This window comes from Equus caballus, chromosome 5 (genome assembly GCF_041296265.1).
Source record: "Equus caballus isolate H_3958 breed thoroughbred chromosome 5, TB-T2T, whole genome shotgun sequence".
Classification (NCBI taxonomy): Eukaryota; Metazoa; Chordata; class Mammalia; order Perissodactyla; family Equidae; genus Equus; species Equus caballus.
The window spans coordinates 37422721-37436348 of NC_091688.1; the positions used below are offsets into that span (position 1 = coordinate 37422721).

At 38.7% G+C, this 13628-nt stretch overlaps 1 protein-coding gene across 3 annotated transcripts in view; it reads right to left on the bottom strand.

The window, feature by feature from the left end:
• CD1C (CD1c molecule) overlaps positions 1 to 13628 on the bottom strand; it is a 33242-nt gene extending 19614 nt beyond the window's left edge. The window contains exons 1-2 of one of the 3 annotated variants that reach the window (XM_070266242.1): positions 13551 to 13628; positions 9611 to 9697 (exon numbers count right to left, since the gene is read on the bottom strand). In XM_070266242.1, coding sequence (XP_070122343.1) covers positions 9611 to 9659 — 49 coding nt within the window. In that variant the 5' untranslated portion in view covers positions 9660 to 9697; positions 13551 to 13628. Of the gene's footprint in view, positions 1 to 7855; positions 8485 to 9610; positions 9698 to 13550 lie in introns of those variants that run through there. The other 2 variants (XM_023640265.2, XM_005609941.4) reach the window with 2 other exon arrangements.

The following is a 13628-nucleotide window of genomic DNA, read 5'->3' on the forward strand; positions in this document are numbered from 1 at the left end:
TTTATCAGAGTGGACATTTAAATACGCCAAATTCTTTTATGTAACTCTGGAGATAATTACATGGTTTTAATCCTTAATCTCTTGAAGGATGTGATTCTATTAAGAGATTTTTAATGGTAAACAATCTTTGCATTCTATGGATAAATCCCACTTCATTTGATGCTGGTTTTTGCTTGCATATATTTTATTGGGATCTATATACATAATTTCTTAGTAAATATATATCAATCATATTACCTAATAGTTATTATTTTAACATTTGGTTTTTTTTTTTTTCTGGAGGAATTCTTGCTGGCTGTACTGTCATGAAAATTTTGCTTCATAAAATTAGTTAGGATTGTTTTCCATATTTTCCTCTACCTGGAACAATGTATATGCAATATAATTATCTGCTGCTCCATGTAGTGAGGACCTAGGACTTTATGCGACTAGTAAGAACTTTGGCTACTTGTTCATTTTCTTAACAATTACTTATATATTCAGGTTTCCTCCCTCTTCTAGGATTTTTTAAATAAAATTTTATCTATAAAAAGTGTGTTGTTATAAATTATTTATATATCTTTTACTTTGAATCTGTATGTTACTTATTTGTAATATGTCTACTTTTCTAAAATTTATTACTCTTTTGATCAATCCTGATGGAGGTTTTTATGTTTTTATTAATTTTCTGAAAAAAACTAGCCTTTAGTTTTATGCCACTTTTATAAATTTTTGGTTTGCTTTTTATTTTAAATTTTAGTGCTTTTAAATTAATTTTCTACCTTCTAAATTCCTATTCATTTTTTGTTCTTTTTCTAGATTCTTCGATTAAAATCTTAACTCCTATGTTTTCATTCTGTCTTCTTTACAAATAAATGCTTTTAGAGCTATAAATTCCCCTATATGGCACTTTAGAATCATTTATGAACCCGAAAGAGAAAAGATGTGCTCACCTATGTAAAAACAATGCATGGTAATAAGATTGCAAAAACTAATCCCTAGTGACCAGTGTTTAAAAAAATCTCATAATAATTAAAATTAAACAAAAGCAGAAAGCAGAAATATATGCGTGCAGATAAGGTGCTTTGTTCACAGTCCATGTCTGCTTCCCGTTTTAAATGCTGAGTTCCTGAATTTACAAATTACCGCAGAAAATTGAACAAGGCATAAAGAAATCATTTCTGAAACTTATAGACCACACAATTATCAAATTCACCATGTCGTTTTTAGCTATGGCATCTGGACCAGTCTCTCTCCTGGACTCTTCATAAGTTTCTAACAAACCCTGACGAGGAATCAAAGTGCTGCTTCTGCTGCCGGGCGGGTGAGTGACTTTGGAAAGGCTCCCTGGTCTTCATTATTTTCTTTAGTTAAGTGGAGGCAAAAATATATACTCTCAGGGTTTGCATAAAGATGAAAAGACAATGTACTACACGTCTTTAATACACCATTAACATGTTATCAAATTTATCAATTAATGTTTCTAGCCCTCAGGCTAACATCACACAGAAAATGAATTTCAAAGCAAAAATTGTTAATACTAATTTTCATGATACATGATACAGATTGCTTTTTCCTTTATTTTTGTTAAAATTCCTCTTAATCTCTTACTCCTGCCTGAGATGAAATAATAGTTTAAAAAGCAAGACCAGATAAGAGTTTAACAAGATGAGGATGTGTATTAGAAAAAAAGCAGAAGGTCAAGAAATCAATTTTAAAGAATAGAGGAAAAGGAAGAGGGAAGTTAGAGAAATGTTGCAAGTAAGAGTAAAAATTAGCCAAGAGTTCCCTGAGGTTCACATACACCAGAGAGGATGCTTTCAGTCACAAACGAGGGAATAGCCAACTTCTTGGGCTGAAACAATAAAGGGAATTTATTAACTGCCATAACTGAGAATCAAGAGTCATTCAGGCTTTAGCTACGGTTTAATCTGGACTTTTCTATGGGTCTGCCATCTGCCTTCTGTTTTTAATGTTTTATTGTTGTTGTTCCTGTTGTTTTCAGGATTACTGAGTTATAATTGACAAATAAAAGTTGCATACATTTGATGTTTTGATATACATATATGTTATAAAGTAATCCCTACAAGCAAGCTAATTAACATATCCATCATCTCACATGGTCACTATTTTCTTTTGTTTTTCTTCTTTTTTGTGATAAAGACATTTAAGATCTACCCTTTTAGCAAGTTTTAAGTGCAAAATTTCTCTGTCTACATGCATCTGTGATTTTATCTTCAGCTTGCTTTTCTGATGCTGAAAACATGGCTTTAGTTGTTTCAAGTCTTATCCCCAGACCATAACATCCAGGACAAGACACAGCATCTCTTTTCCCTACCATCAAACACAAGAATCAAGCTTCATATAAACTGTGTCACCTTAGAGCAGGTGCCTACTGCTGAGCCATCACTCTGAGCAAGGATAAGTGGGATCTGTGTCATGATTCAGCTTAAATTATAGGTTCCCTGTCCATGCTTTAACCTATCACATCATCAAGGATATTTTCTCATGATCGCCTTCGTCTGCTGAGAGTCCAAGACTACAAATGAGGCTGGAGTCAATCAACCAAAATCACATGGTTGCCACGTGAGGGTGACAAGGTAGATTGGAGCCTAGAGAAGCAACCAGTCTAATCCAGGTGGAAAGATTGCAGCGGTCCCAATGTTTGCTCTTCCACATCCCATAGTTTTCATCTTTCTCCGCTATCAAATCTCAATTTTATTTTCTCCAAATTTCCACATGTGCAGCTGCCACCAGCTGCTCTGGGTCCCTCCGGATGTTCTCCTTGCCCTGGGCTTCCTCTCTCAGCCCCCTAAACAAATTAGAGTGAAGTCCCTTTCCCCTAGTTTAACCCAAATAGGTTGCTGTACTAAGGAACTAAGAAAGAAACAACAAGCAATGAAAACAGTAAACTCTAGAATCAAATGAAGGCAGCAATATTTTCAAGCTCAGAAGATAGCAATTCTTTCTCTCCCCGGTGACTGTATACTCAATAAGTTCCTGCTGCAAAGTAAATGCTTAAGAAGTATTTATTGAATTAATTAATAAATCCTAAAGTAATTGAAGTCTAGCCATGGGTATGTTGACTCACACTGCCATTCATGGTCATTAGTTAGAAAGAGTGGATCTCCATTGTTCATGAATCCTGTATTGGCTAATTCAGCTGCTGCTAAAGTTTGTAATCCCCAACTAACTATTCACAATACTGTCACAGTCATTCATAGATATGTGCAGAGTAGCACAAAATTTGAGACCTCACCTCACATGTTTCTAGCTGAGGTTGAACAAGGTGCCACTTTGCCTTCTTATTTTGGTTCTCATAACTGTAAATGTGTCCTTTCCACAGCCTATTGAGTGTCACATTTTCTGCATTTTTGTGATTTTGGTTGGCAATTTTGCTATTTAAAATGGCCTTGAAACATAGTCCTGAAGAGCTGTCAGTGTTCCTAAGCACAAGAAGGCTGTGATATGCCTCATGGAGAAGATGCACATGTAGATAAGCTTTGTTCAGGCAAGAGTTATAGGGTTGTGGGCCAAGAGTTCAGTGTTAATGAATCAACAATCCAGTAATTCCAGAAAAAGGAAAAGGAAATTTGCTGATCTGTAAGTGGAGCCACTCCAGAGAGTGCTAAAGTAATATCTACAATGCTATGATAAAGTTACGGAAAGATGGAAAAGGAGCCAGATTAGTGGAATCATGAGATGATTACTGCTTTTTGTTTGTTTGCTTCTTTATTTCTTTGTTTTTAAAAACATAGTGGATAGCACAGCTATGTAGATGAAAGCCCGAGAAACTTACCAACACATCACCCGGGTTGGGAATATGTTAAACACTTGTTGGCTGGTTTACTATAAAAGAATACTGCATATAATAAATAAATCATTTGGAAATAAATATATATTAAATAAGGTGTCTTTAAATAGAAACGCTCATAAAACAAGGCTATGTATTCATCAGGTGACACAAATGTTGTGACCAGAAGCTCCCAGGAACCTAACCCTGTATTTCCCAAAGGAGCAATGGCTCAATATTCACAAACTCAGTGTTCACAGTGACTTTAACACAACAGCCATGAACAGTGAGAATGTACTGTATGTTCTCTTTTTGCCTTGATCTCACTTCAATCCAGGATCAACACTCTTGTTCTCTGTCTTTGATCATATTCTTTTTCTTCAGTGACACACTTGCACTAACTCTCATCCATCACCTGTATCAGTGCTTCTCAAATTTTTCTGCACCTTTCAATCCCCTGTTGATTTTGATAAATGAAAATTATGATTCAGAAGTTCTAAGGTGAGGCCCAAGATTCTATATTTCTAACAAGCTCCAAGGTGATAACTGCTGTGTATCCCTGAACCACACTGAGTAGCAAGGGCCTACATCCTGCCTTATTCTTTTTGTTTAGAATACTGGGAGCAATAGGTTCACTCCAGTAGGTCTCTCTAGTTACATATAAGAATGGTCAGAGGCAGCATTGTTTTTCCTTAGGGGTTTAGTGAAGCCAGTAAGGAATTAGGAAAGTCTGAGTCTCTTGGAAAAGTGAGAAGACTCTTAACAAGGAAATCATGAAATGTGTCAAGTATTACAAAGGTGTCAGGAAGAAAAAGAATAAGAATAGACTATAAATATGGCATAAATTCAACACAGGTTTTTATTGAGATCATATTACGTGCAGGTGAGACACTTTGCCAAGGATATCAACAATAAAAAGACATGGATTTTGCTCTCAAATAGCATAAAAATTATAGGGGAAAAGCACTCTAAGTAGCTGCAATAAAGGGAAGGAAGTGAGGATTAGATTGGGCAAAGTACAATTCAAGTGTGCTGGGAACTCAGACAAGGTAGAGACTGCTTCCACTTGTGCATCAGGGAAGGCCCTCTGGAGGAAGTGACATCTGAAATGGACGTGATGACCCATTAATATCTGAATATGTGAAGCTCGCTAGGACCTCATCCATTCAGAGTTATAATTTGAGATTTAAGTTCCAGAACCCAGGTCAGAACAACAAATCCTCCAAAATTATATTTAGCTTGTATTGACAACTGACGATTAAGCAAAAATCAACAACAACACACAAAGTTGTACAAGGAAAGTTGAAAGAATATCAACACAGGGATAAGTTGAGATATGTCTTGAGCCTCTTGGCTGCTGGGATCTCATTCCAAAGGGAGAAGAATCCTTGGAATTTCACAGTGTGTCCTGTCAAGAACAAAGATGGAAGTTACTCTGCATGAGGTGAAGGTGAGAAGTGAAGAGTAAGAAGGAAGGGGACTGGGAGGAGAACTGAGGAGAGAGAAAACAAAAAAGATGGGAAGAAAAGTGGGGAGTGGGGAAAGATTGGGAAGGATGGATACAAAGAATTCACCACCACTTCCTAAGCCAAAATTCAAGACCTGTCAGAAGCACCACGGACATTATCACTGTCAAGATCAAACCCACGGAGCTGTGATGTTCTGTGGATTTTGGAGCAAACGAGGGTGTCATTTCAAATCCACTCTCTGTTTTACTGCATTTCCCTGGTCTTCTTTTATTCATTTGAGTGTCTGCCCCACCAATATGTCCTTTCTTTCTATTTCTTCTTTCATCCCTTTTTAGAGATGAAGACTTCATCTAACCCTCAACATCCTCCTACATCTGCAGATCCCTCATTTTCCAGTTTTCTATTTCTTTGATAACTTACTTTTATTTCTTTTGAGTCTGTAGTCCCTAGAATCCCCAATTTTTCATCTCCTGGTCTGCTTGAGGGCCACCTACTCCTATTCCCAGCTTGGGCCCCAGTTCTTTCTTACTCTAGTAGGGGATGATGTCCTGGCCTCTTAGACTGCTGTGTCTCACTTGGCAAGACAGGCCAGTTGCCTCAATGGCTTCCACATCTAAGAATTCCCAAAGATACCATGCCCCATCTACATTGGGAGTGTCACTTTGCTGAGTACTCAGATGCTCCTGCTCACTCTACATCCACATCACCCAAATAGGCTTTGGGTGGAAGCCAGAAAGGTAACAAATCATAATCAGATGGCCAGGACCAGGACTGTGGCCAATAGATAGCCAGGCCTCTGGCCTTTCTGCAGAGGATAGGAAAGATAATCAGATGAGGACCCTAACACAGACTTAGAGGTTCAAATCTACACATCAGTTTAGAGAGACACATCTTTACAATCTCTAGGAATCTGTCATCTATGATTCTCTTTTCCTCTTGGCTTGTTCTTAAGAAGGTGGGAAGAGGCTAATGGGAAGGTATGATTTTAAAATAGAGAATTCTTTGAGTAAGGTTGCAGCACTGACCTTGTCGCTGGACATCTGCCTTTCCTGCATCAAGAAGGTTCAAGTGAAAGTGAGGCAGGTGTCACTGAGGAGCCTGTGTATTATTTCCAGGGTGACTTGGTCCAAACTGTATAGTCTGCAAACATACTGAGCCCTAATTCCACCCTCTGGAGATGGCAAACATGAATTGTTCTGGAAGCTCAAGAAATCTGATCCTTGATAAGAAACCCCCATGAAGCCTACTGAGGCTGCCCCAAAGTGCAGCTCACAATCTCCTGCTGTCTGAAACTCAAAGGGATCTGGGGAAGAGGGGTTGGGAATTAGGAGGGAGTAAAAAATATAAAATGAAATGAATGGAAGCAAAAGACAATACAAACAGAAGGGAAAATCTAGGAGATTTGAGGGAATGGGGCAAAGTTTGGTTTCAACAGAGGTTCTGAAAAAGAGAAATTAGTGGTAGTTGGAGGAAGAGATGGATGAAATGAGGAAGGGGCCAAATTGTTGAAATAACACAAAATGAATGCTTTGGACGAGAGAATAAGGTAGGACTGAATGTGAGAGAGTTGCCATTATAATAATGTAGAGTGAATGGAAGTGAATGGAATGCAATAGATTACAGTGAATGTGTTGACAGATTGTTGAAGAGATGGAATGGGGGAGAAAATCCTTCTTTAAGGAGTCAATCAAAGAGTGAGGAAGCTGAGAGTATCTTGTTGGATGCCAGGGAAAGGAGTGGTCACTGGAAACCACTGATGGAAGATAATAAGGCACAAGCCTGATGTCAATGAGAGAGGAGTTTGTAAGTAACAGATGACTCGAAGCTTTTGTAGAATCAGGATTTCAATTTTACAGTCTGCCCAAAAGTGTGTAATTGCAGATTTATGATGAGAGGAGGTAAGGTTCAGAAGTGAATGAAGACTGTTTCGTAGAAGAAAAAGAAACTCATTGAGACATAGACACACTTCCACCGATATCCCCACTCCCTGTGGAAGGAATAGAATTCACATTCATGCTGCCATTGACTGGCATGGTTGGGAAATGCCTGAAGATTTCCACTGGAGAACATATGGAATAACTTGCCTAGTTCCATCCAATCCTCATTTCTGAAGTTTCCCTTGGACCAGGGCCTCAGGAAAATGATACTGCCACAGTTGCTCTCCCACTCATGAATCTGGAACTCATCCAACCAGACTGAGCCCAAAGTTTGGAACCAAGAATGGTTGTAAAAGGATGAGATCTGGATGACTTGGAAGGAGACTGGCTGATGGAAGTCTGTAGCGAAAGAGCAGATAAAATAAGGACAAAAACAGACATTGGGAAGGACAGAGAATGGATAAATAAAGGTGAAATAGAGGGGAAACTTAGAATCTGAAGGAAATAAGAGCCATAGTGTTATATCAAGAGACACTTTCCTGTTTCAGGGCCCCATGCTTTGTATCCAGCCTGCACAAGAACACAAGGACCTGGTCAGAGATACCCAGAAAGGAACAAGGCTGACACTTTCACTCTCTACGCATATGCTGGGGAAAACCCACTACCTACACACACACACACACACACACACACATAGACCCTCTTGCATCCAACTGGCCGGTTGTCAGAGTTCTTACCATCTTTATTGTCGCCACCTGGGAGGAGAACTGCTAGCAATAGAAGCTGCAGGAACAGCATTTCATTTGCAGATGTTCTTTCTTTCTCTCAGAAAAGTTGGTCTTTGATTTCTGTTCTAAACAAACCTACCTCACAATATTTCTATTATGACTTGCTTCTACTTCTATCAGAAAAACATTTCCGTTAATCATTGTCTTCAAAAAGAAAAAAACCTGCTCTTTCCCTAAACCCTGAATTACCTATTCAACTCTCACTTCCCCTTTAGTTCTCTGGGCCACTGACTCAGAATCTCATTTCCCTTCAGTTCTCTGGACTGCCTACTCAGACTCATTGCCCCTCCAGTTCTGACTCTCCTCTTGAGCTTCCATCCTTTTCACCTTCCCCTCACTCAATTGCTATGGAACAAGTCTTGTGTGGCATTGAAAAGTCACTTTACCTCTTGGGGATTTTTTTTCTCATTCATACAACTGAAGCATGAAACTTAATGGCTTCCCAACACCCTATCTAATATTCTCATGCCCCTGCTCTTTTCTGTCACTCTGTCCTTCTCTTCCTTTTTTGAATGTTCCCCAAATATTCTCTTCCCCATCTCACCCCCACCCCACCTCATTCACTTCTCTGACTTCTCATTTGTTGCTTCATTAGAATCTCTATGATTGCCCGTGTAACAATGTAAGTTACCACCAATTCTCTGCTATTCTTAGGGAAGAACCAGTTGCCTTCAAAGAGACCACAGGAACATTGAAACACATAAAGAAAAACCCCCTGTTTGACTCTCATTGGTAAATGAGAACCCCCTGTTTGACTCTCATTGGTAAATGTTCACTCACCAAACAGTCACTTAGCACCTGCTGCATACAAGCATCTTACTACACCCATGAATATACAGTGGTTGAAAATGAGATGACTTTATTCAAGGAGGTTTTAGTCTACTCTGGAAGAAAAACAATTAAACCAAGAATTATAAGTTTTGGTGTGCTGAGTTTTCTTATAATGTTTAGACTCTCTAAACAAAAAAAAAGCATGCTTTAAACAACATTTTCTAAAGTTGTGATCCTTAACTGATGTTTATGCACTCAGAATCTTGACTTCAGTGGTTGGCTTGGGGTGTTGGACCAATACTCCTATTGTGCTGGATCCCCAACATCTAACAGAGTGCCTGGTAAGTGGTAGGTGCTCAATGAATATTTTTAAATGATGGAATAATTTGTCTCGGGCATGTAATTATTATTGAAAATTATGGAGAACTTGAATATAAAATATTTTTAAGACATCAGAAAGCATTTCTTGTAACCGTCCTTGGTGAAATGAGAACATTACAGGGTTTTATTTAGGAAGAAAGCACATGCTAATAAACATGAAGTTTACACACAGAATCCTGTTGTAAATCCTATTACTTATAATAAGAAACCAATGAGAACTTGTGGGAAGTTAATAGAGTATTCTGGAACCATTTATCCAAAATTCCCTTCTTATTGGTCCTGATTAAATGTCCCATACCAGTCTTATATAAGCTGGTCTCTGCTGGACAAGCTGACCTCCCTGTTTCATGATGTTTATAACTGTTTAAAGGCTCTTAAATATTTGTTTGTACGTTGTGCCACCAGGATAATTGTGTTTGGGCTATTTATTTTGTTATTTCTTGGTTTACAAGTAAAGATAAATTATCTCAGGCTAATTTAAGGAAGAAAATAATTTGTTGGAAAGTTAAGATTGTAATACAAACCTGGAAAGAGCGTCACTGTCATACTTACCATTTAAAAAAAACCGGATAATCAAAATCACAACTTTTCTTGAATCCATCAGAGAGGGAAGATATGCCACTTTGACATTATTTTGAGCTGAAGGGAATTGAGATGCAGAAGACTCAAGAAAATATTTACCTCTCCCTTAACTACCTAAAAGAATTTAGATAAGGGGCCTGGCTCAGAGACAGAGCTATTACCAGTAATAACTTTATCTGAATGAACCCTCTGTATGTCAGGGCAAAATCTGATTACCGTAAATCTGCTCTTCTTATTGTCCTGTGAGTTACTCTCCTCTCCTTTGAGGCCCCAGGGCCCTATTTCATTCCTTAGCTCAGGACAACATCTAAGTATCAACTGCCTGACTTGCCCCTAGGTCCCATATTTTTAATGGAATTCCCATAATTACAAAATTAAATTTGTTTTTCTCCTGTCCATCTGTCTTATGTCAATTTAATTATTAGACCAGCCAAAGAAACTAGAACGGTAGAAGGGAAAATTTTTCTGCCCCTACAGTTTTGGCAACCCAGATAGGACCTTCACTGTCAGGATGTTGCTCACTCTGGGGCTGCTGCAGCTGAGAGATCCTGAAACCTCTGACAAGGTCTGGCAGAAGGTAAGAATTCTCACTACATCAGTCTCCTAGATCTCTATCTGCAGGGTGTGGTGGAAGCAAGAGTGGTGAAAGTCCTTTTTTCTTTTTCTAAATATAGATTACCAGAAGAAAATATTTATGTAACTTCTTTCTTGAGTACAGTGACTCTGGTAAAGATTTGGTATAAGTACTCTTGTTTTCTATTAGTCCTTTTCCTCTGTTTTCATTTGTCTCCTGTTCTATGTCTTGACAGCTTGGCTTTTTCATGAGTGAGAGTATTTACTCTGGCCACCACTGACCACAGGCTGTGTGTACTGATATGCATCTGGCAAACAGCCAAGCAGGCTGTGAATCCAAGCTGAAGCCAGACTGGCTTTAACTTGGGTTGGACTGGGTCCAGTGTGAGGGCTCTTCATTTGACTGGATGACTTCATTCCAGCTCTCGGGGGACTCTTGTCATAATGGGTCCCAGTCTATCAGGGGACTTTGTTGTCTCAATCTTCATTTTCTCATTATGATAACAAAGGTCCTTGTCTTCTTTGGCTGGATTTTGTGAGGGCTACATTTTTTGCAGTCTCCTTTGTGATACCTCTTGCATCCATGGTTAAGCCATAAAAAGACTTACTGGTTTGAGTCACTATTAACATTAATAGATCCTACTCATCAATGGGCTGACAGTGAATCCTTTCAATTAGAAAAACTAATAGATTGAAAAAGATCTTAGAGACCTCTCATCCTAAAGAATTGTCATCTTAGTAGCTAAAAATTAGCAAATTAAAAGTGGATACAAAGGAGTGTGACAGCTAGCCTTAGAGACTCATTTACAAAGATAAAAGAGTAGAAATTAGACTTGGAACAAAAATTAAAGTCCACATCCAACATTAATCCCCCTTCTTAGAAAGGGCCCTGTCTCCTCAGCAAACTCCCAGGCTCTCCTACAAATAATCAGGAAATGGATCAGCTGGAGGCTAATGCTCAGTGGCTAATAGAAGCAATAGTAATGGTGTCCCCACCTAAGGTGAATTGGCCCAAGGTTCTATTGTATACCCAGAAAGAAGGAGAACATTCAAAGGCCTTTATTCATTGCTTTATGCAGACTTTTCAAAAGCATACTGCACTAAACCTTAAAATTCCAGAATATAGAAATCTTTCAATTTCTGCCTTAACAGGAAAAATTTCCCTCAATATAAAAAGGCAAGGGGCTGGCCCCGTGGCCGAGTGGTTAAGTTCGTGCGCTTCGCTGCAGGTGGCCCAGTGTTTCGTCAGTTCGAATCCTGGGCGCGGACATGGCACTGCTCATCAAACCACGCTGAGGCAGCGTCCCACATGCCACAACTAGAAGAACCCACAGCGGAGAATACATAACTATGTACCGGGGGGCTTTGGGGAGAAAAAGGAAAAAATAAAATCTTTAAAAAAAAAAGAAAAGGCAAAATAGGGGCCAGCCTGGTGGTGCAGTGGTTAAGTTAACACGTTCCGCTTTGGCAGCCTGGGGTTTGCCGGTTTGGAACCCAGGTGCAGACCTATGCACTGCTTGTCAAGCCATGCTGTGGCAGGCATCCCACCTATAAAATAGAGGAAGATGGGCATGAATGCTAGCTCAGGGCCAGTCTTCCTCAGCAAAAAGTGGAAGATTGGCAGCAGATGTTAACTCAGAGCTAATCTTCCTCAAATAAATAAATAAATAAATAAATAAATAAATAAAAAGGCAAATTCAATTAGTGGGCTTGAGTGGACTAGTATTGCCTAAGTATCATAATGGATATGGCTAACCAATTCTTTGAAGATAGCTTGTAGTAATACAAAAAGAGAAAAATAATTAAAATAAATAATTCTTGATTGGCAACTTGACTCTTTAGAGAAGCAAAAAAATCAACTCTGAAAGCAACTCAAAATTCATTCAGACCTTCTCCTATTTGCCTGCAGATCTTTATAGATATTATTTAAAAAGTCAGGACATTGGAAGTACAATTGTCCTACACTTCAGAAGGAAAAGGAAAAATTTAAATTGTAATTAGCCTAGAGTTATGATAATAGATGAATATATCACCAAACTCCTAGAATACTTGCATTCTTTCTTTATCCCTTGAAAATATAAACCTTACATGTCTTTAAAATGTCAGGACTCAGGAGATAACTAAAAATAAATAGTAATAAATATTGAATCCTTAAAAACAAAAGAGTTAAACACACCACATTCTGGCACACCTGCTTAAGAACTATGGTCCTGGTAGCTAAAATATCTATAAAAATAGTCAGAATCTTACTAAAGATAATCTAAAATTTTGTGTCTTGAGAGCTTGGCTTGGTAACTGTCAGGTTGAGCCCTAAAATATGGTACAACCCCATTTGCAGCTAGATAAGACTGAACAGAAATGTGAACTGAACTTTGTGGCTAAGTGCCCTATTAAACTGCTGCCAATTTCAGGGAAATTAAAATGGCCATTATGAGGAATATTCCAGTCAAACAACATCTATTAGGAAGTGCACTTAAAAGTTTGCGGTACCCATTTTAATTATGCAGAAGCCTCCAAAAGGCTTCAAAATTCCAAAATGCTTTTGTCGAAATATTTGTTGTAAATGGCTAATGAAAATTGAAAACACAAGTGGTACCTAAAGTAAAAGACTATAAGACAAATATAAATCCTACTGCTCCTCTCTATCTTCCTTTATTCCAGTACTCATTCAGTAATGCTTTTATCTCAATTGACTTTCCACTCTAAAGAGATCATTGAACAGTTGCCTTTTAAAAAATGACCACTTGAGACTACAGGCAATCCTTTTCAGGCAAGTTTTACTCCTTGGTCAAAGGCCAACTAAGGGCCTTAAAGAATTTCCTGAGGGTGATGTGAAGATGATGGCAAAGGCAGACTCTGAACTCACCTCCTCCCATCTACACAACAAGTTTACAACACCTCTTGGAATAGTTACCCCTGAGAGAGAACTGAAAACTGGGTAAAAAGAACCCCCACAACAAGGGACAGTGCTGACTGAGGTGGAGGAGACAGAAATATCTTTCTGGAGAGAGAAAAGCTGCTTTCTAGCTACAGCACTTCACAGCCAGCCAGGAGCAACCTTAAGGTATGAAGCCTTCACTGAAGGAGTGGGGGATCTGAGTGGTAGACTGTAATCACAATAAGCAGGTTTTGACTCAGCACAACCAAGATAAGTGCTCTAATATCTGGATTTGCTGGCTATCAACAACAATGGCAAATACCCGCAGAAGAGCTAATGGACATAAGGGAATAAAAAGCCTGCTCTTAAAGGGCCCATGCACAAATTCACCCCTTATGAAAAGCAACCTAAAATCACCAGAAATAAAGGTGCACAGTCTTTTGGCAAAAGGAGACTCACTTGATAGTCTTGGAGCACATCTCAGTGAGAGGCGAGACCTACTCAGGCTGGAACCCCCTCCCCAGGGACTGAGACATT